The 23,596-nt window shown below is 46.6% G+C and overlaps 2 protein-coding genes and 1 pseudogene across 4 annotated transcripts in view; 1 reads left to right on the top strand and 2 right to left on the bottom strand.

The window, feature by feature from the left end:
* Positions 1 to 3,424: 3,424 nt before the first annotated feature.
* LOC311341045 lies at positions 3,425 to 7,318 on the top strand (annotated as a pseudogene). The gene is made up of 6 exons: positions 3,425 to 3,535; positions 3,742 to 3,826; positions 4,028 to 4,114; positions 4,596 to 4,645; positions 6,043 to 6,151; positions 6,969 to 7,318. The product of its transcript is annotated as an uncharacterized misc_RNA (transcript).
* A 3,144-nt stretch (positions 7,319 to 10,462) lies between these two features.
* mmaa (metabolism of cobalamin associated A) lies at positions 10,463 to 15,090 on the bottom strand. 2 transcript variants are annotated; one of them, XM_084465300.1, is made up of 7 exons: positions 15,072 to 15,090; positions 14,305 to 14,735; positions 13,947 to 14,069; positions 13,399 to 13,569; positions 12,997 to 13,082; positions 12,481 to 12,630; positions 10,463 to 11,490 (listed from the first exon to the last, which is right to left on the bottom strand). In XM_084465300.1, the coding sequence occupies exons 2-7, from the start codon at positions 14,720 to 14,722 to the stop codon at positions 11,194 to 11,196; spliced, it is 1,245 nt and encodes a 414-aa protein (XP_084321426.1). In that variant the 5' UTR covers positions 14,723 to 14,735; positions 15,072 to 15,090; the 3' UTR covers positions 10,463 to 11,193. The 2 variants fall into 2 exon arrangements, with proteins under 2 accessions (XP_084321426.1, XP_084321427.1); XM_084465301.1 differs by having other exon boundaries at positions 14,987 to 15,072.
* Positions 15,091 to 17,642: 2,552 nt separating this feature from the next.
* The window catches only part of smad1 (SMAD family member 1), a 17,195-nt gene continuing 11,241 nt past the window's right edge, over positions 17,643 to 23,596 (bottom strand). The window contains exons 3-7 of the mRNA XM_084465564.1: positions 22,611 to 22,910; positions 22,205 to 22,321; positions 20,172 to 20,393; positions 18,400 to 18,656; positions 17,643 to 18,059 (exon numbers count right to left, since the gene is read on the bottom strand). Coding sequence (XP_084321690.1) covers positions 17,916 to 18,059; positions 18,400 to 18,656; positions 20,172 to 20,393; positions 22,205 to 22,321; positions 22,611 to 22,910 — 1,040 coding nt within the window. The 3' untranslated portion in view covers positions 17,643 to 17,915. The remainder of the gene's footprint in view (positions 18,060 to 18,399; positions 18,657 to 20,171; positions 20,394 to 22,204; positions 22,322 to 22,610; positions 22,911 to 23,596) is intronic.

Here is a 23,596-nt window from a genome sequence, read left to right as displayed (position 1 = left end):
GATCCCACCCTCATTTTAATGGTGATAGATGTAAGAGTTGAGTGGCTGGTTTAGAAGCAGTACTCTACGCCATAGAAGTGGCAGTGAGAGTGATAATTACTTTAGAGTCTGGGCCCTCTTCATTTGCCCCACAAGGGACAATCTTCCCTAGGCAGGTTGTCCAGCAGCTCCCCTCCACCACACACCTGCTCTGGTAACAAACACAGAGGTAATCTGTTCCAACGTCTGGTAACACCAACAATCCTGGGGATGCAAAAGCTGCATACCTTTTGCATTTCTGGTTCATTTCTAATGATAAGTCAATATCAGTCTTTATCAAAATATAACAAATGCAATGATGTATTGTGATAAAGCTAGAGAAGGCAATTTGAGAGTTAGCATGATTTTCAAAGTATCCAACCTGGAGTTTTAGAGTTTCAGATGAGCTTGGTGATGGTCACCCTCTGCTCCCCAGCCCCCCCTCCCAGGTGGTGCTGCATGCCTCCTCCAGGGGATCCTGTACAATGACAACTTTTCATCATCATATCATATCGCTCCATTTTTTTTTTATCGCTCGAAAAATCGATTTTCGTTTTTCCAATCAGATTGCTCGAAAAAAAAGCGGAAAAAAAAGGTTTGGCCAGTCAGATTGCTCGAAAAAATATATATATATATATATTTTAGTCAATCAGATCGCTGGAGCAACCTGGGTGCCCTCCCCCAGAATGGCCTCAATACCTTTATCACTCTTCATTCAGGACGAAACTTGCTGCATTTACGAGACCTGCGAACTGTAGGATTTCGTTTTCTTTTCGACTGTTTGGACGCCCCCCGTAAATATACGTATTCTTCACATATTTTTTCAGTGAGCGGTGATTATTTGTGAAATTGTGCAAACGACAGCCTTTTCAATGCATTTGAGGAAGGTGGTAGCTCTCAAATTGACACTCATCTGAGAAACAGAAAAAAATGTCAGCTTCGGCTATACCTGCTAAAATAGACTCAGGAAGTGAGTCCAGTGACGAGTCCATGGGTTGAATTTCAGAGCTGCCAACTCTCACGGATTCACCGTGTGACACACGTTTTTCCCAGTGTGCCTTGTGGAATGGTCTCAATGTTTTATTGTTTTATTTCATGTGAATAGCCTAGGCCTAGTTTACTAGTGGGCCTACTAGTTTACTAGTAGGCCTTTTTTTCAGAAAGCAGATGTTCGTCACATGATGTCATTGATGTGAAATATTAATGGAGGCTATCGGGTGACAGCGGCAGAGGGCTAACCTGCTGTGGGACTCCCAGCATCCTGCTCTTAAAGGTGACATATTATACCACCAGGTGGGAGTGGGATTAGCCCTTACGAGCCGTTTTTTAAAAATCGCCCTCTTCTGACATCACAAGTGGGCGTGTGCACCTAGATGTACGATGGATAGATGAGCAACGTTCGCTACAGTCCACTGGCTGGTAGACTGATCTATCAAGCGCACATCTAGGTGGACACGCCCACTTGTTCAAACGGCTTGCAACGGCTAATCGCACTCACACCTGGTGGTATAACATGTCACTTTTAAACACGCTGACGCTGGAGGAGTGTTCTGACAGGCAGTGTGGCGTCGTTCTGATAGGCTTACCTTTTTTTTGTGATTATTCATATGCGTCTTCTCTCTCCCCTACTCTGTCTCTCTCCCCTGCTCTCTGTCTCTCTCCCCTGCTCACTGTCTCTCTCCCCTGCTCTCTGTCTCTCTCCCCTGCTCGCTGTCTCTCTCCCCTGCTCGCTGTCTCTTTCCCCTGCTCTCTGTCTCTCTCCCCTGCTCTCTGTCTCTCTCCCCTGCTCTCTGTCTCTCTCCCCTGCTCTCTGTCTCTCTCCCCTGCTCACTACAGACAAGGAAAGGTTCTCCGCAGCACTCTGAGGAAGAGGACCAGGGCAGGACGCCCACCTACTGCTACAACTGTCAAATTCATAATCTAAAGTATAATATTATCAAAAAATATAGCAAGTGTGTGCCCTTTTTGCAAGATCAGTAATAGGTGTGTGTGTGTGTGTGTGTTGTGTGTGTCTCAGGCATGTACACAGCGTCGGATGTATAATGGGACCTACCCCAGCACGCCCTTCATCAACCACTATGACACTCCCGTCGACTTCAACCAGAGGGAGCACAGGGTGAAGTGGAAGGTCAAAGGTAAGCTCTGTCTCTCTCTTCTCCTCTGACACACAGCACCCTGACCCCACTAGTTTTAGAATGCCACTGAATAACGTTGTGATTTTATTTACTTTTCCCCCCCGTCCAGAACTTGAGGAAGCCGGTCTGCTCGGCACCACACCCAAACCCCCCTGCCGCCCCGGGACCACCGAAGAAGGGGCAGAGGACCAGCCACTACCACGACTACAAGAAGAAGAACCACCACCGGCAGCAGGAGAACGCCAACACCCGCCCCTCCTCCGCCAGGGTCCCCACGCCCGGCTCCAGCTCCACCCCCACCCACACCCGCTTCGGCGAGGCCGGCCCGGACCAGACCACACCCCGCCGGCCGGCCGTCGTCTTCAAGACCAAGATGTCCGCCAAGCTGAAGCCGACGCCCCTCAGCAGCGCCGCCAACCAGTGGAAGCCCAAGTGTGACGTCCCCGCCACCAAGGCTCCGCCCTCCTCGTCCTCCTCTTCCACCACCGCCGGCGCCGCCACACCACAGAAACGCACGTTCTATGAGGAGGAGTGCTTCCCCTGGGGCTGGGAAGAGAAGGCGGCGAAGAAGAGCAGGAACAGGAACAGGAACAAGAAGAACCCCAACCGGCTGAACTGGGGAGCGGCGGCGATGGAGCCGCGCACGTCTCCCTTCAAGCGCAAGTCCTACCCCCCGCAGCAGCTGTACGGCGGCCGTGGGGCGGGGAAGGAGAAGGGGTAGAGGGCCGGCGGGAAGAAGAAGAGGTCATCTAAAGGCGGCGGCGCAGACATGTACCCCGCCGACGGGAACCTCTTCACCATCAAACAGAGGAAAGGGAAACGCAAGCAGTAGAGCGACACGGTTACCGCTACCAACAGCTGTTGGTCTTGTCAGCCTGAATTCTGTGGGTTTATATGAACACACACAACACAACACCCCCCCCCCCGCCCCCCTATCTCATCTCAGGACTGGATTGGAATAATGGGGAGATGTTTCTTCATGGTCTTCTAAGTGGGTTGGTTTATTTACTTCCAGTTCGTACATAATACTTTTCATTATGCATATAATGTGAAGTCAAGTGAAGGCGAATTAACCAAAATTGATATTAATAAGTAGCTGTCAAAGGAACCAATTGTTAATATTTTACCTTAATTTCCGTACGAGTCTGCTCAACCTCTGAGATTTTGGCTTGTAAATCTGTCAAGCCTATAGACTTCGGTCTTTGGTCTTCGGTCTTCGGTCTTTGTTTGACCGATCTGAGTGTCTGATTAGGAGAGAGAGAGAGAGAGAGATGACTGATTTGTTTCAGAGTGAAGACATCAACATGAGGCATGATTGTGTGCTGAGCTGTCTGAGTATCTACCTCAATGAAGACTTGGACACACTGGTCAAAGAATACGTGGTAAGTATGTCATCCTTCTGTCCTTTGTGCCAGATGTAATTCATTTCCCTCCAGATGTGCCTGATAACATGTGGCGTTCATGAGAATGGGATGGATATTAGGTCACATTGACCTTGACCACCAATAGTTTGTCATTGAGTCCAATGGGTTGTTGTTTTGAGTAAGAAATTCCATCAAGGCAATGGTGGTAGTGCTGTCACTTGTAGGAAGTCAATCCACATGGTCCGGAGGAGCCTGAGGTTAAGGGTCATCCAATATGCCACTGATGACAGTTCTGCCCCAAACAAGAAGGTGAGGACACAGAAACTTGATAGTTCTCATAAAGCAGCAGTTATGTAATTGACACCTGTTTTGGAAATGTTAGTAAGTAGTGTGTTAGTAAAAATGGAAATGTTAGTAAAAATTAGTAAGAAAGGCCTTTCAGATTTTGTCAGGTTGATTCTTGATTCTGACCAGCTTGAATCTCCTGTGTGTGTCTGTGTGTTTCACTAGGATTCATGTTGTGGACTGTCTGCTTATGAACTCCTTGAGAACATCAGAGAGAGGGAAGCCTTCTTGTCTTCCTGGAAGTTATTGACAGTAAATGGACATGTTGACTGGAACTCTAACCAACACAAGACTGATCAAGTGGTCTCTCTCCCCCCCTCTCTCTCTATCCTATCACACTTTGTCTGTCTCCCCCTACTCTCTCCTTTCTGTCTCTCCCCCTCCCTCTTTCTGTGTCTGGCTGTCTCCCTCTCTCTCTCTGTCTTCTTTGTCTATCTGTCCTGCTTTTTCTCTCTCCCCTGGTCTTCTCCCTCTCTGTCTCCTACACGCATCACACATATAGCTTTATTGTGTGTTACCTCCTACCACAGTGTAACTTCACACATATATAAAGCATGTGATTTTTAAAAGTTGTAAAAGTAGGGCTTTTTTTTCTACAATGTAGTTTACAAAGAAAATGCCATTCATGTCTTCCTCCTTACCTTGTCACCTACCACCATACCTTGTAGTGTAATTAAGGCTGATATCCATGGAGAGAAATAATGGGATAATTATTGTTTTTCTCTGTCAAAAGGCAGCTGAGGATCTGAGGCAGTCGGTAAACCCAAAGCCGGATGTCAAGAGGTAAGTCATAAAACAGTGTAGTAGTAAGGATACTTTGTTTTGTTTTGGCTGTTGGAACTTATTCTAGAAGGGGGCATTTTCAAGGGTTGATGGGTTAGGGGAGAGAAGGTCAGGATAGGGAAAGGTTAGTTCCTTCTATTTCCTAACAGGAAACAGAAGGAGGTTAGGAGAGAGGGAGGACAGCACAAGAGGGGTTTGGAGAGGGTTGGATAGGAGGGAGGAGTAAACCTTACCCTATGAGAGGAGATTAGGAGAGAGGAGGTGAGGAGAGATGGTGGAGGGTAGGAGTGAGGGAGTGGGGGGTGGACAGAAGAGGTTTGCCTCTTTCCTACTGTCCTTTCTCCCCTACCTTGTATCAAAGAACAGTTTGTTATTTGGCTCTTTCAGATATTGGTTACTTATGAGAATGTTTTCATTTACTTCACAGATCTCTAAATAAAATGTGTTCCTGAGGAGTATTCCATCAAAGTCGCTAACGAAAGCGACGCTTAGTTGATTAAGCCTGGTTAGAACTAGCGCCAACTTCCACTTGAGGCTTAAGCCGTTCCATCAACGCAGTTCAGCTGCGCCTTGCTCAGGTTAGTTCAAGCCAGGCTAACGTTATCCTGGATTACGCAAGTTCACGAGATATGTAACCAGCCCATAACCGTAAATGTCGAATCATGGATCAAATGTCCGAAAAGGACCGAGCGGGATCTTTTCCAGCAGCGAACAGAAGCTGCTTGTGGAGGTCTATGAGGAGTACAAGCATATAATAACTCAAAAAGGGAACACCGTAACCATTAATAGAAACAGGGAGGCTGCCTGGCACAAAAATGCAATCGGCAATCTGTTGAATGCGTAAGTAGTATTAAGCGTAACATATTTTAATTTAATATTGACCATGGATTTGAAAGCAGGGAGATAGTCTCGAGTTAACATGTCGGACTTGCACCCAGTCGTCCGGGGTTCTATCCCCACGCAATTAGTAATATAGGAAGGATTACTAGAGAAATCAAATAACTTTTCATGCCATTTATTTTCAATTTCTTTGAATATTCTTAACTAGGGAATTAATAAAATTAATAAAGGGAATTACAAAATGAAGCCAACGCCAAGAATACTATGAAATACTCTGGACGCGAACTCGGGTCGCGCCTATCACAGGGGAAGTGCTAGACCATTCACCCAGCCGCTGATTCCTGATTACGCGATAGTACATAGATTTGTGTAAAAATGTGTTGAAAAAATAGCCACAGTAATAATAGATAGCAATTCATTGACTTATTTCATTTGCATAATTTAGACCAGCTTTGCGCTTAGCCTGATTGATGGAATACCCCTCTGGTCCTGTATTTTTTATTTTTTTACATTTTAATTTGGGATGTTTTGTTGACTTCATTTTTTGATTGTGGTAGGTCAAAGGCTTCTTTGGATAAAGTGCAGTCTCTTCTGTCTCCCCGGAAATCATTACGTCTTAAAGAAGCACAGAATCTTACCCTCAGAGCAAAACTAACCTATGAATATGTAAGTTACTCTCTGTTTCATGTGCACCATTACAAATTCACTAAATTAAAGGATTAAGAGTAACTTTTAATTAACTTTTAAGCAATGTGACACAACATGCCGTTCTTTATGGCACCAAGTACCCACAAACACTGTCATAAAAATGTCATTGAGATTCTTTAACGCGACCCTCATTGTGATCAACAATGCTCAAACACCACTTTTTATCATACTCAACTCCATTTATACATAATGTAACTTTTTGACGTTTTGTTTTCCAGGCTTTTACTGTGTGTTCACACCAAAAGACACACGTTTCGCCTGTTCGCGCGAACAGGCGACAAATCATAATCTGTCGCTGTGCAGTTATGTGTGCTACGTCAGGCGAACTTGTCGCGCAGCGAATTTTGTCTGACAACGTCTTTTGCCCGCCAACGGTGCTTTATGCCAATTCATTCTCATCAACCATGGCCGAGATAACCACCATTGCGTGTCTCTACCTGTTGTGGAAGAGGGAGAGACGTCGGAATGCCCGTTGTTTATGGGTTAATAATATAATCCGGAGGCGCACACCGCTTTGTGCCGTGATATTATATATATGTTTATATAATATAGATATTTATATATTATACGGCAACAATCACTTTCTCCTCCAAGCTGCGGTTCACTGCGGAGTGCAGGGAACGGTCGGCCCAGCCGGTTGAACGCTGATTGGCTGTTTTACGTTACTTCACCCACGTTACCCACAGGGAGTGAACGCTGATTGGCTGTCTCACGCTGTCTCGCGCTCTGTCGCGGTTTTCGGCGACAAAAAATTTCGCCCGATTCGCGTCTCTACGTTCACTTTGCATTGAAACGTATTGAAACGAATGCAGTGAGGCCGAGGCAGACGTTGCAGGGACAACCATGGCAATCTACACCGTTCGAGCTGAGGGTGATGATCCTGATGGTCCTGGTGGACGCTTAGCAGATGTCGGTGTGGTCCTAGAAGGGGTCGAAGTTCTCCACAACCTCGAGAGTATCAACCATGCGTGCGTGATGCTTTATGGGTTGATCTACGCACTTAATCTAAGCTATCCAAAAAGCTTGAAGAATACATTTGAAGTTTACCAGAAGATCCTGATGGACCTGGAATCGTCCAAGCTTTCCCCCAAAGTACGAGCACTGAAACTCAAATTGCTCAGGTGACTCTTTTTTTGGGGTGGGGTGGGGCGGGGATGGGAGGAGGAAGTACAGGAAGAGAACGGCCATACCGATAACCGTATAGTGTTGTTGTACGTTCACAACCTGAAAGAGATGAAGTGATGAGTTAAAACTTTGTTTAAACTTCCTAACTTGCCTCTGTTCTATTGAAGTTAGAAAACATTTTTCATGTTCCATCTACAGTAGTAGATGACTTGGTTGAAGAGCTACACTACCTGCTGAGTACTGTGTCTGCCTGTGTCTGGGTGAAGAGAAGAGGTTTGCTTTATTGTTAATAAATTAGTTGACTCAAGAAGGTGGGCTGATTGTATACATCATTGAGATATTGTTGAATGGAAAATAGAAAAATTCATTGGATATTAATCACAAATCTAATTTTGTTTGAATGTAAGCTTAATTGTTATGTATTTCAAACACATACACATTAATCATCTTGAATAGGTAACCTAATAGAAAAAAATCATTGGATATTAATCATAAAAATACATAAATCTAATGCATTTTGATTGAATTTAAGCTTAATTAGTATGTATTTCAAACACATACACATTATTCATCTTGAATAGGTAACCTAATTGCTATGTAATTCAAACAAATATACTTAATGTATTCTGAATACATAATCGGATTAATGTGCATTTAAATTAAATAAATTATATTAATACTGAATACATAAACCTGGTGAATATGCATTTCAAATGAATAGGCTTTATTACACTGATGCATATACATCATGTAACGGTTTATAGGTTGATGTTCAAAATATTAAAAAATAATCAAATGGAACTTTGTCATGTAATAATTTTCCATAAATCTTAAAAGTTAGGGTTAAATATTTCTGTGAGTGTGTAGTATTATTAATGTAGCCTATTATTTTCAGGTGTCTTCAGACATGTTCAGATGTAAGAGACAACAAAGGAACAGAGAACATGGCGCAAAAACACACTTACCTACTGTGTGTATTGTCACGTCAAGCCACTATCAGTACGTAGAGAGACGCTTGAATATATTGTATGGTGTTAGTTGGTGATTATGTTTGATTGAGTTGTAATAGCTGGGACTGGCCTCTGAGGGGCAGTAGGTAGACACCACAAGGAACCTGGGTTCAACTAAAAATAAAATGCTGTGATAGGGAGATGTGTTACCTTCACATCAAGGAGTAAAGGTAACTTGGTTGGTTATGAAAGTAAACGAGCAAATGGTGATAGTAAAATATTCAGTGATGAGGTTGAGGAGATTCTATAAGTGAAGGGGGGTTGTTAACACTAAAATAGAGGGCTTAAGTTGAGGGCTCATATCTACCATGAGTAGGCTATATTAAGAATTGGAGAGGGGGTACCATGAAAAGACAGGGGGGGGGGGGGGGGTAGAGCCAGTAGAAAGTGAAGAAAAGTATAAGGGAGGATGATAGGGGGAGAAGGCAAGAGAGTGAAATCCATCACTTGATGTCTACCTAGTTTTCGATTATAAAATCGAAATACCGTAAGGAATTCTGACATGCGTAATAGATTCACAATGTTTAATTTCTGATGATAGCCCCACTTGGTGATATTGGCTACCATTTTAATGCACAGTAATGTGTTATGGTTATACTTTTAAAGAACGCATTATTTGTATGAAAAGTCTATTCAAGCAGATGTGCCCCCCTTCCAAAAAAATATCAGCTGGGGTCACGGTCACCCCGTCAAAAATGTCTGGAGCCGCCACTGCACAACAAACACGCGGTCACAACGCGGTCAGGATAGCAGCAGGGCAGCATTGACCCATGTCTTAAAACCTCCATCACTCTCTTGTCCAACCAGACACGTCAGGCGACACCATAGGTCGACACACAAAACTGTCAACAGCCAACATCGAAGTCGCACGGTCGACTATGGCAATGGCAGGTTTATTTACGGCGCATTGTCCGGTCCTTAAGGGGCTTTCCCAAGGGCGGGAAACGTTGGCTACTTGCGGTATATAGATGAGAACATCGTTTGTTTGTTTGTTGGTTGGTTGGTTTGTATTGTAGCCTACACACCCAATCTATTTTTAACATTAAAATGTTGACAGGGAGATACCCAGAGTCAATAAAAACGACCCCCCATTCAGCTAAACACGGACATTCTTTGACGCTGATCAAAGAGCTGGTGTCTCTCCCCTGCTTACATTCAGCAGATCCCGCCAAATGCTGAACACATGTGGACGGACGGTGCTGGAGCTGGGCTCAAGCCACCGAGCAGCACTTCACTTCATCTTCCCCGAAACCGCGATACGTGTTTACACTGGACTGCGTGTGCGTGTGCGTGTGCGTGTGTGTGTGTGTGTGTGTGTGTGTGTGTGTGTGTGTGTGCGTGCGTGCGTGCATCCGTGCGCGCGCGTCTCCTGTGTGTGTGTGTGTGTGTGTGTGTGTGTGTGTGTGTGTGTGCGTGCGTGCGTGCGTGCATCCGTGCGCACGCATCTCCTGTGTGTGTGTGTGTGTGTGTGTGTGTGTGTGTGTGTGTGTGTGTGTGTGTAAAAGAACTGGCCAGAACTGGTTGTTCCCGCTGCGAAGCCAGATCTTTACAATGTGTCTGAGTGTGTGTCAGCTTGATGGAGGAGAACGGTGCTACTTAGACATAATGAATCCATCTGCATTCACGGTGCGTCGTCCCTCCTATGCAGCCAGTGTGCTTCTGTGTGTGTGTGTGTGTGTGTGTGTGTGTGTGTGTGTGTGTGTGCGTGCGTGCGTGCGTGTGCGTGTGTGCGTGTGTGTAACTTTACGGTATTTTTACGGGAGGTTGGCAGATGCGTCTGTTGCGGCCTCTGTGACATGAAGCCTGGACGGACACAATAGAGATCGCCTGTGTTGGAGATTATGGATAATGGGGGGAGTGGGCGGAGTGGCTGGCTCTAAATAAGATGGCCATTAGGATAATGAACGACTGGAATAATGTTGAATTTGGGAGACCTCTAGTGGTTGCCATATTAACTTGCGTATTAGAGAAATTCTGCCAGAACTGAACTTTTCTACCGAGGATGAAATTGTAATTGTGCCCTGTAGTCATTATCAGTCCATCTAAAACAGAAAGTGATATTTAAAGTACCTTAAGACAAGCAGAATCAATAAATCAGAATAAAAATGAGGTCAGTTTAGCAAAAAAGTAATTAAACAGCTGATTTATTCAATTATTACCAGTCAAACATTGTTTTCCAAAAGAAAACTGTACCTTTTGGTTTTGATTAACTAAAACATACACCCAAAGATTTTATAGAGCACCTGTTTGTGACCAAACCAAAATGGCCCGTGTTTATTATGCTCTGCTTTTTCAAGGTGTCCCATTCACATCCACAGACTCTTATTCTCCAGTTCATTGTGGTACGGCGGGATTAGCATCAGCGTGTGGCTATCCCTGCAGAACAAGTCTTCCTTGTCTCTCCGCATTGTCAAAATCAGGTCAAAGATGTAGTGTCTCAAGTCTCTGTTGCTGGGCAGGTATTGAGGTCAACCATCCCCTCATTGGTTACAGATCACCATCTCACATTGGACGGGAACTGTAAATCCACCAGGGCTCGGGGCGACGAACACATGTCCTAGAAAGTTACAGCCGTGACCCTGACATTGTAAAATGTCTTCATCTTTATTCCTCCCAGCACTTTCCCCATGTTTAGAACGACACCCATTAGGAAACAATCTCAATAAAAGATATAATTTTACACTCAATAATGCACACCATTGACACCTTTCCACTGTGCTTGTGTGTCATGTAACAACACTGCATGGTTAATATAATTCACACACACTGAATACACCGGCTTTAGTTCTGGTGTTGCGTCTGAAATCACAGGGCGCTTGAACACCCCAATCACATTGTGGTGTAGTCTGTTGCCCATGATGATGGCTATGACGAAGAGGAGGAGGAGGAGAAGGCTTTGAGGAGCAGGTCGGCGGCCAGGCCCGGGGACATGGCCCCCCTGGTGACGCTGTCCTCCAGGCGGGGGAGCTCCCTCCGCACGGCGGGGTGCTCCCGGAAGTGCCTCAGGACGTTCTCCTGGATCAGGCTCCACATCCACACCTTCTGCTGGGCCCGCCGCCGGGCCTGCAGCTCCCCGCTGCTCAGCACCGCGTCCCGGAACGCCTCCATCATGGCCCACAGCTCCGGGATGCCCTCGCCTGTCTCAGAGGAGACCCGCATCACCTGCGGGACACGCACACACACACACACACACAGTCAGGAAACACCCGTCCACCAAAGAGACACAGTCTGAGACACATAAAGTGCTGTTTATGGTTCCACGTCAACGCAACGCATGGACCAATCACAGCCAAATCACTCATCTCTCAGCTACATCTAAGAAAAGAGAGGAGTCTAAAGGTGTCCTGAGGGTTTTCAAACGGTTCCGCGTAAGACGTCAGTGGATTATGATCCCTACAGGCCTCTCAACCATGTTTGGAAAATGGAGGAGGAGGAGGAGACAATTGAGGTTGGCTGGAATCCTACCAGGTAGGGAGAATAAGGATAGGCATAAGGATGATAGAGCCTGCAGGAAGTGAAGTAAAGTATAAGGGAGGAGGATAGAGGGAGAAGGCAAGAGAGAGATGGAGGCAAAGACAAATGAAACAGGCCTTCATCTCACTGGGTGGTCCCCTGATTGGCAAAACACATGACACAGCAGTCCAGCATTCAGAGCTGCGGTAGCACAGAGGTGGGCGGGAGGGAGGGAGGGAGGGAGGGAGGGAGGGGGCGGGCAAGAGTGTATCTGCCTGTCTGTGCATGTGTGTGCATGTCTGTGGTTGGCAGCTGGCCAGGTGGGCGGATGTCGCATGGGAGAGGCCAGGGAGACAAAAGAGGGGGGACGTGGTGGGGGGGGAGGGGGGTGGGATGCAGGGGCTCATGGGACAGACTGCAGCACTGCCTCAACAACAACACAGGGAAGAATGCTATGACCTCATCACTAACCACGCTCACAACCCAACAACCCCACCACAACTCTACAGCTCTGGGGTTTCTTGTCGGGTCAATTGTGTGTGCATATCTAGTGCTTTTTTTTTTTACTTCGTTTTTGTTGTTATTCCTCTTGTTTTTTGTGTAGTTGCTCTAATTTAGATTGTATGCTTTGGTTGCACGCGCACACGCACACGCACACACACACACACACACACACACCTAGCTCTAACCTCACTCTACCTTGGGGCTCCAGGTCTTGGACTTCTTGCGCAGCAGTTTGAGGGCGCTGGTGTACTCGGTTGCGATCCTCCGCGCCGGGACCACCAGGTCTCCGTCTGACTTGGTGACCACCACCAAGTCTGCCATCTCGATGATGCCCCGCTTGATGCCCTGACAGCGGGGAGACGTGCCAGTGAGACATGGTATTGGTGGAGCTCACACCTCATCATGGATAAACACGTTTACAGGTGAAGTCTGTCTTTGGAAAGACGGCCCGACAGTTATCTGATCAAACCAAGTCCAGGACAGTTTGGTGTCACTTTAAAAGGAGAAATGACATGAATACTACGATTTCTTGAAAAATCTATTTATTTCATCTATATTGGTATATATATATTGGTTTTCGGTACTCTAAAACACGCTTCTTAAATTTTAAATAGACTACTACATGGAGGTATCGGTTAAAATGTGATAGTGTGTTAGTTAACACACTATAAACAGTCAATCTCAGCTTCATGTGTATCTCTGAAGACTGACCTGGAGTTCATCGCCCCCTGCTGGTGGAATCAGCAACACAAACATGTCCACCATATCAGCCACAGCAAACTCAGACTGACCCACACCTGTAAACCAACCCAGAGAGAGAGCATACAACATAACGTATCAAACAAACGGATAAGGACAGCTTCTGGCTGCACACATGAGCAAAACACCCTACCCTGCTACCTACTCCTTAATGACATGTATCTGAATATATTCACTCTTTGAATACAATTATTTCCTAAATGACAAAAAATTAAATAGGATGATCAAAGTTATAGCCACCCAGTATGTCCAGAAAGTCTAGCCAACAAATGAACGATGATCCGAGTAAGTGAGTTTCTCCTTGAAAACAGATCCACTACAAAAGGAGCAGAAGTGGGAAGTGGGGGATCTCACCTACGGTCTCCACCAGCACTGTGTCGTACCCGGCCCCTTCACAGAGCACGATGGCCTCGTTGGTGGTCCTGGTGACGCCCCCTAGTGTCCCGGAGGCCGGCGAGGGCCTGATGAAGGCCTGCATGTCCCGGGACAGCTCCGTCATGCGGGTCTTGTCCCCCATCAAGGACCCTGCAGGGAGGTCAAGGGTCGTTGGTGAATTAGCAGAAGAATACAGCGTCAATCTATCCTTGGGGAACAACGTTGGTGGTAAAAGAAAAGGGGGATAGTTAATGGGGAATTAAAGATAATGAACTTATCGAGTCCCTAACGTAAAAGTCTTTGGGAAATAAAACATGCTAAAACAAATCAAATATAATACTGTTGTAATCGTGTGAGGGAAATTAGGTTAGAGAAATTGTTAAAACTAAAACAGCATAATAAAGTGGAAAATACTGAAATTCAGATTTACATTGTGACAATGAAGTGGAAGAGAAACGTCACACCAACAATACACCTCCCATCTCCTCATGGGACCCACGCGGTCTGTGAAGATGTCCTCACAGTACCTCCTGTGGTGCAGGAGGAGGGGTCCACAGCCAGCACAGACACCTTGTTTCCCCGCCCCGTCAGCATCTTCCCCACCACCTCGATGAAGGTCGACTTCCCAGCTCCTGGAGGTCCAGAGAGACCTACGGACGTAGCCAGCATGACGCTGAGCTCAACATCGATCATCACCACACAGAGTCATGTAACCATGGAATTGTTTGGTCATTAGGTTTCACACAAGATTTGATTACAACATAATGCATTTTGCATATGTTAAAACATGCTCCTGATAGAATAGAATAAATAATACAAAACGTCAATTTATTTCTCAGATCCGAGAAGTGTACACCAAAACAGAAGTAACCCCCAGCCACAGACCTACTCGGAAGGCTTCCGGTTTTCCTCCGTTACTCTTCTCCTGCTCCTCCCTGTAGGCCAGCACCCTCTGCAGCAGCACCTGGGCCAGCTCCTTCTTCCTCGGATGTTGCGTCTCCACCAGAGTGATCGACTCCGCCAGAGACGCCCGTTGACCCCCTATCAGCCCTTCGTACATTTTATTCAGGAGCCTGTTTTCGGCGGCGCTCAGGTCCTGTATGTGCTGCCTGAAAGCGGCGTCGATGCTTACACATCGAACGTGCTGCCCGGTCCGCCAAGGATTGTCACACCTCGACTGATAGCCGACGTGAGACCGGGTGGAGAGTCCGTGGTTAGGGTAGTGAATCCGAGTGCTTTGAGGGAAACTGAGGAGACGGGGAAGGGCTGCCAGGCAGCCGGCGAGTGTACTGGACCGTCCCATGATGGTCCTACATCTATTAAAACACAATGAAAACAGACAATTACAAAAGCATATATGCATTACAGGTGGAAACTCCTTTGAGTGTGGGTGGGAGGTCATGTTAATAACATATATTGACTTGTCAGAGTTGTTTATCCATGAGTTGTCAGACCTATTCCAATGTTTGTCCTCTTTTCCCATTATAACATATAACATAGGTAGGACTACTACCCATTGGAAGTAAAACATAGTAAAACACCGTTTAGAAATGGGAATGTACTTTACCAAGCGATGCATCGCCTGGCCTTGATGTTAAGATATAGGGTACATTTGAAGTGATTACAAAACATCTAACATGGTCCTCACTGACCTCCTCCTGCAACTTTTCCCTTGACTTCCTTCTTCCTGTGACGCGAGGCGCGTCCTCCTATCCAATCCCCGGTCAGCTGTATGGCGTTCCCATACAGTTATTATTATCAACATACACATCATATCACCGTATGGTCATTATATAGCTACGCATTCCAGATGTAATATTTTAACAAATTTGGACATTTACAATGTCCTCACTAATTTGGATAATTTAAAGATTTTATTTAAAGCAGGTGTATTGGTCAACAGGGGGCAGCAAATACCATGTTTTCGACGTGGATTTCAGGATGGGCGAGTGGAACGATCCTCTAATGATACTTTAATCTCCGTGTTATTTTGTTCAGATAGCGCCTCTAACAGCTTTTTTTTTTGTGTGTGTGTAAAATTTGATGTTTATGTTTTTTTGTTAAAAGATTATATTGACATGAATCGTTAGTTGGCCCTGATTAAACATACCCCACAGTTTTAGCATAGCAAAATAAACATGTCTTCTAATTTAGATGTGTATCACTCGTTAAATACGACACTGCCAAGTGTTGGTTATATCTTCGAATTAGGAGACCGGCATTAAAATCCAGACACAGTTACTGGGTCTGCACGTCTTCTGGGACATCCTCCACTCACAAACACGCACACACACACACACACGCAGGTACCCAAAAACACAAACAAGTCATGCACATGCCCACTATTTACACAAATAAGCATAATTTTCTTAGTCAGTTTGGAAAATGTTTGAGCATCATTTACTTATGAGACATGTCGTAAAAAGTCCTGTGCAAATTCCCCACCTAAAACAACATACCCAATAGCCATAATTTAAATTTCCATAATTTAAATTCCACAAACAAACCAGGAAGTAATGAAACGGAAAGAGTAGCAAGTAATGAATTTTTTTATTGAATCTTCCAGTAGAGACTTGATATTCATGGAATAAAACTGCTTTTCTGGGAGTTGGACTGAGCAAAAACAGAATCAAACAAAGACGCAATTTGTGAAAGTGCAGACAAATAAAACAACCAACACATTTTTTTTTCAAAATACAAAAAAAGATATAAAGAATATAACAGTTTGATAGCAAAAATGGACGCTCAAAGCATAAAACAGTCGAGATTCAAAATATCTATTTAAAAAACAAAAATCATATTACAAGCATCAGTAAGTGATAGCTACCTTCTCAATGAACAAATAAAAAAAAGATGCTCAGGCAAAACGATTCCTCCACAACTGTCTCTTTCCTTTTTAGCAATTTTTTTTTGCTGAGTCAATGTAATGGGAGAATGTAGCTGAACCAGGGTATCACCCTTCCTCCCCATGTGAACCTGTGTTGGACAAGATTGAAGTCCTGCTGCAGCAATTTAGAGTGCTGAGGACAGAGGGAGGGAGAGAGAGCTTGAATGGCACGTCCCCCCGGCTAGCTGCCCCCCCGTACAGCTTCCAGCATTAAATGTGTAACACGGACACTAACCAAACTAGGCTTTCTTGCAGAAAAAAAAAAAGCCAGACTGCACAGCACATACTCTATTGACGAATGAATCTAAACCCATGGTAGATTCACCTAAATCCTAAATTGAACAGGAGTGTAACACACAAAAAGGGGAGAGATATTTAAATGTTCATTTCTTGGATGTCGTTGTATTGCTATACCCCACCCTCACTCACTGATCAATTCTGTCACTTACCTCCGAGTGGATCCTCCCCCCTCTAGATGTCTGCTATATCATCTCCTTCTCTTTGTGACTTCTTTCGGTTCATTTACTTTGAAAGACCCTGATCCACAGCGCACACTTAGTGCGCACCCACCCAACTCTCTGCATCCTGGTGTGTTTAGAAATTGTGTGTCTGACAGAAATATGGCCATGATTATCTGAAACATTAACTTCACTACCGTGTACCTCCCGCTGCTTAGTTCATACACATCTTTCAGTACACACCAGGCCCACACCACTGCAGTCAGGCAGCAGATTTAGATCTAGCTAATTCACTTTTGATTGATTTTGGTGATCTGGAATGTCGCGTAACTATCCCATAATGCAACTCGGTAAAACCATGGACGGGCCGCACACTAGACCAAACGAGGGACGATCGACAATAGTCCCAAAAAATAAGAAAATTTGTACAACAATGAATTACTCAATGACGGTGGTCATACCCACCGCCGCGCCAGCATGGTTCAAAAGCTCGGGAGTGCTACTCAATGCTACCTTTTGATCTGTCCTTATGTTCATGTTATGTAAACCCAGAACCTCGGAGAACCTTGAGTAAAGGACACTTCCCCCTATGGCCCTGTTGTATGCGGAGCGTCTCTAAGTCTGCATCGGGATTGTGAGGGGGAACCACTGCTGTACGTATGCCTAGAGGAACAATAGACTGTGAGAGCGAGATCAGGGAGGATACCTGCATGACGTGAAATGTTGTGATGTTGTCTGAATTATTACAGTTGGTCACAAAGATCAAGTATCTTCCAGTTGTATTACCCTCACACTCTTTACCCCCCCGCCCTCCCCCACCCCCTCCCCACCCCTCTCCCAGACTGCGAATGTGCCCAATTCAGACCCTCCTTCAAGTAAAACTACCCCAACCCACCCCACCTCCCTTGCTGGCCCTAGATCACTAGTAGTGTTTTAAAGCGCCAGAATCGTTACCAATCACCTAAGAGTTATGTTAGCCTAAAGCGCATCGCTGTGAAGGACCATCTCATTGCTATTTTAAATTTGTCATCTTTTTTTTTTTTTTTTTCTTCCAACTTGAACCCAAAAAAATAAACATAGACAAACAAACATAATAATAATTGCTGGGGTTTTCGAAAAAAGTCATAGCTAAGGCAGTGTGACGGACGGGTCTAAGAGACGGAGGAGATGGGGTTGTGGGGCGAGCCCATCTGGGTGAGCACCTTGTCCAGCCACTGCAGGGGGCCGTGCAGGTGGATCTCTATCCAGCAGGGTGTGCTCGTGACGTCCTGCCGGTGGTACTCTGCACCCCAGCCCTGAAGCGACAACGGCGTGAGAAACGTGGGGAAATATTGAGGAAGCCATTCGGCAAAGGCTTGAATGTACGCACAGAGACGTGACAAATATGGCCCTATGCACTCAGACAAACACATACGGGCACATACATACATGCATGCACACGCAACAGGCAAACACACACACAAACACTCTCATGGTCGTACACACTCACACAAACACACACATACACACACACACACACTCACACACACACACACATACACACACACACTCAAATACTCACCTAGCCGGAATCACTCAAACAAACACACACACACACACCTACAGAAACACACACACACACACACACACACCCACCTTGACAAAGCTCATGCGTATGGTGCACATCTTGGTGAGCTCGTAGACGGCCTCGAAGCCGTGGTTGACGGACTGGGCCAGCAGCTCTGCAAACTCCTGGTTGTTGAAGATCTTCAGGCTGCAGCCGCTGGGGATCTTGCACACGGTGGTGGGATGGAAGCCGTGGTGGTAGTTGCAATTCCTGCTCTGGACGAAGATGCTGCTGTCACTCAGGCACTCGGCGTACACCTCCCCGCCCACGTAGTACAGGTGCACACCTGGAGGGGGAGGGGGGGGAGGAAAGAGGGAGGTGAAGCGTTGGTGGAGGTAGATCTGGATTCATGTTCAGGTTTTTTATTGCACCGCTGTTTGTACTTTTTACTCTGTGGCAGTGTTTTAGTGACCTTCTTGTATCTGCGTATGGATGTGTACTCTGTCGTGGGGCGTGGGAACGAGTTGAGACGTTGGAGCAAGATTTGCCTTTATTGGATGTTGGACAATTTTCAACACTTTCGCCAAATTGCTCCAAGTGAGCTTCAGCACAATCTAAAATCAATCACAGCATACAATCAATATTGGAGCAACTATATAACTACAAAGTAGTCAAGTTTCCTAGAACAATCAGATATAAGGTTCAGGAAAGTGTAGTGTGTGTCTGGCTGTTGGACTCCCAGCCAAAAGGGTTAAAGGTCAGGTTAAACCCGCCTTGTCTGCAGTGCAAGATTCACAACCCCTAATGACATATGATGGGTATGTTGATGACGTATCTGAATTCACTGTGAGTCCCTTTGGATAAACACATGTGCTCAATCAATACATACTACATTTCTATACTAATACTAAATGACTACCAATTTCGACCCTCCCTCTTTTTTAAAACAGTGATTGCTCTTCTGGGCCAGGTGTCAGTTGAGGACATAACTTGTGCAATGGACCACACCTCCTCTCTCGAGTGAAGCACCTATTCACAACTGCCGTTTCAAAATATGTTAGAATGTGTTCCTGGCGAGGACATCGCATGCGTGACATGATCACCAGCTCCACCCATGGACTGAGCTATCCCATTAGCTGTTGTGCAATAGTTGTCAGGTAGGTATGAAATTATTATGAAATCCAAGGATGTGGAACTTCCAGTTGTGTCACCTCTGTCACCTCTCTCCCACCCCGTCTCTCATGCTCTTCAATAAACCTAATAATGGAACCTCACATACAGGTAAGGTGGCTCTCCCAAATCACCCGCTCCATAAGCCTCCTCAGCGTGTGGTTATTGCCCGTAATGACTGCCACACACGTATCACCTAGGGATGGCAACGGTCAATTGGCTAACCGCCAAGAATCATTTTGACCGGTTTCGATGTCGGTTAATATTCATATACAGGGCTTCGCTAGCTAGCAGTCTGAGGTAAACAATGAAGGGCGCTTAACAAAGCTTGGTGCGGGAACATTCCCTCCAGAAAGGCAACCAAGTTAAATGTCAATTGTGTGACGCTTCTCTTCAGTTTACTAGTAATAGCCTACTAGCATTATGTTGTACCACATTAAGAACAAGCACCCAGGTGCTTCGAAGTGCAGCGCCAAAGCTCACTGAGTCAATGGAGGGCCGAACTAAAAGGAAAACGCCAATTTCTTGCATTTCACATCATTTCGCATTACCGTTAGTTACCGGTTAACGGGTCTGTCAAAAGCAAAATGCCTAATGCCATCCCTAACATCAGCAGACAGGGCTGATGATCTGGGGGTCTCCCCGGCCCCCCCCCCGGGCGCTCCCCAGGGTGCAGATCGCCCACGCTGACCTTTGCCGATGTGCCGCCGGGTGTTCTCGATGGTGGAGTTGCGGTTGACGTTGGACAGCAGGCCGAGGCAGAAGCGGTTGCGGTTGTTGGACGGGTCGGTGAAGCCGTCCACCAGCACGCTGGTGGAGGACGCCTGGAAGGCCTCCCCTACGCGGTTGTTGAGCTCGTAGTAGACGATGGAGCACCAGTGCTTGGGCTCCTCGTAGGCCACGGGCTGGACGTCTGCGGGGGTGGGGGGGGTGGGGGGGGTGGGGGGAGGGGGGGAGCACAGGGAGGCGGTGAGAGGGGAGGGAGACGCAGATGGCGCACTAATGCTCGCACGCACACACACACACACACGCGCGTACACAATAATTGAGGGACACACACAAATGCACACACACACACACACACCCACCCACACACCATCATTGAGGGACACACACATCCACATGCACACACATGCACACGCACGCACACCCACACACACACACACACTCACACCAACATTAACACACATTAACAGAGAGAGAGAGAGAGACACACACACACACACACGGGCGCTGTGTACATTTGAAAGCTTCTAAATCCACGCAAAAGTCAAATCCCAGAGCACCCCCTCCTTCAGGTTGCTTGAGGTCTGTGAGCCTGGCTTTAATTACCCAGCACCCAGCCACCACCCATCCACCCCCCAGGCATACAGAGGCTGCCAGCCACATGGCACTCTCTGTGGGCCTGGGATTCTGGGCCGAGCCAGGGCCACCTGACCTCCACCAATCACTCCCACGGGGCGGTGGGGGGGGGGGGGGGGGGGGGAGATATTTCTGTCTATCTACACCAATACTTCTCCCTGAACTTACTCTGCAGCGTGGTAGGCAGGTGTTTGTTGTCTGCCTGTTCCCAGGACTACAAGCCCACCCCTCCACCCCTTAACCCCCTCCAACAATGGAGAACGATGTGTGTGTCCCCCTGGTACAGGATGCAGCTTTAAGGGAAGAAACTTCACACAAACACCCTCTATCACTCTGTTCCTCTGTCTCTCTCTCTCTCTCTCTCTCTCTCTCTCTCTCTCTCTCTCTCTCTCTCTCTCTCTCTCTCTCTCTCTCCCCGCTCAACTCCCACTCTGCATTTCATCCACCCCTGTCATTGGGCGAGTCACTGCTGCAGCTGTTGCTCCAGATGATCCTGGTGTTTTCTAGAAGCTGAACCTCCAGACACACAGCCAGCTGCTGTGGGCCAGGTGTGGGCCGCAAAACAAAGACGTAAATCTAACAATTTGTGAAATACCAATGGCACACGCTCGATGACATATGAGACTGATTTTGCGTGTGCGTGTCTGTATTTTGTGTATTTGTTGAACGCTTCAATGCGGATATTAGATGTGATGAGAAATTAATGTGATTATTTATTCATTTCAGTCCATAGGTCGAATATGTTGGATTTATTTCCCCTTCTGTTTCTCAGCAATCATCAGAAGTAGTAGTCCACACAACAACAAAAAAACACAAACACTGAAACCTTGTGAAACGGCGAATACATGACCGTGGTGTAGAGGGAGTATTTACGAAGCCGCGCTAAGAGGAGACCGCAAAAGCCCCGACAGCAGCAATTATCAGCGTGCGTTTAACGGCTAGCGGTTGTAGGTAATTAGCCAAGCTGATCCTTAACGAGCTCCACGTCGTTACCGCCAGCGGAGAGGACCTGCTCGTTACAAGGACTCGTAAAAAATACTGCTAGGAGACTCGTTCCTAATTGGCCCAGGCTTTCAACCATCCCCAGAGGGCCCACAAATGAGACAGCACCTAGTGTAAGAAGCATTAGCAACCCCCCCCCCCCCCCCCCCACCTCTCTTCACACGTCCGGTAATCATAGAGACCACTACATTTCATATGAGATCATTTTCTATTGGTACAGTTATTTTTGGCGTTCTCATAAAGTCTTTGAAATTGTTTGACTTTCATAATGAGGGCACTGACAGCACTGCGCAGTATGATAACACAGACATCACTATCAGTTTATATGGTCCATAAACAGTGGCTTTAGATAGGACTCACCTGGCCTGTTGTTGCTCTCCACAGGAAGGGGCGGAGCCAGTAGGTTGGTGTCCATTGGCTGGGGGCAGTCCTGAGTCATCTGCTCTTCAGGGGGCATGTAGGCTGGGGGTGGGGTCTCTGTGTCGGGGAGAGAAACAGTAGAAATGACACGGATGCCTCACAATGCTTTTAACTTGCACTTGTTTGTCGTCTGGCACTCGTAGGGTCAAAGGGTTTAAGGTTACAGTGCATTTACGACACGTGAGACACACAACGCCTCCGATGTCGTAAATGCACTGTAACCTTTAACCCTTTTGCCCCAATGCAAACCAAGTTCCGAACAGAGAAAGCAAAGTGATTTGGTGTTTAGTGTAAGCAGTAATGGTGTGGTCCAGTCGTGGAGGGGGTGGGGGGGGGAGTCCTATACCTGGCATCTGGAAGGGGCTGCCGGGGTCCGTGCTGCTGGGGGAGTGAGGGAAGGTGGCACTGCTGCTGCCGCTGCCCGGCGAGTTGGGGTAGCTGTTCCCGGGCGAGTGGGGGAACGGCTGGACGGGATTGGGCTGCTGCTGCTGCTGCTGCTGCTGCTGCTGGGGGGCGAAGGACTCTGGGAAGGTGGCGTTCTGGGGCATGTGCGGCTCGTTCTGCTGCAGCGGGTTGCGGAAGCGCGGCAGCATGGTGTGCTTGGCGTTGAACTCGCTGTTCCTCGGCACCAACACAGGGGGCAGCACTGAGGGGCGGGAGGTGGGAGGAAGGCGAGTTGTTGTTACAGAACCGGGATTATTCGGTGGTTGGCTTGTGACGCTGTCAGTCAGGGGTTGTCTTGACTGTAATGCAGTATGCACGCTCAAAGTGTGAAACATTATTGACCCGTCATTCCATAGCCATGGGAGCTTCAGAACCTTTTTCTAACTAGAAAATAATATCCCCAAATTCCCCATCTGGGATTAATACACCCTATATATGTTGATTTGGAATATCTCAGTGTGGACTGATTTCACTTCACATACTGCTGAACCTATGAGCTGATCAGCAACACCCCCCAAAGCTTGCTTTGGGGGGTGACAATATTAAGTCTGTTCAAAATCTCTCTGCTCAGTCCATAATAATATATAATACAGCTCCCCATCCCATTGTATATATCCTTGCATATATCTTGGTAACACCTGTCTATTATTTCTCTACTGCTCATTTAAATACATTTGAATAGACACATGATAACCGTGAGCTACAGAAGCAAATGTATACGACAATCCTGCATGTACTGTTCCTGTTTCTTCTGTCTGCTGCTCGATATCCTCCTCAGCCCAAAGGGCAAAGAAAGCAAAGATATGTGCTTGGATTTGACCTTTGCATAGCTTCAAACCTCTCAGTCTGGTTAATTAAGTTACAGCACACGCATCACACACACACACA

This window comes from Micromesistius poutassou (genome assembly GCF_964030765.1).
Source record: "Micromesistius poutassou genome assembly, chromosome: 3".
Taxonomy (NCBI): Eukaryota; Metazoa; Chordata; class Actinopteri; order Gadiformes; family Gadidae; genus Micromesistius; species Micromesistius poutassou.
The sequence above is the reverse complement of the archived record's forward strand: the minus strand, read 5'-3'. Positions and strand labels throughout refer to the sequence as shown.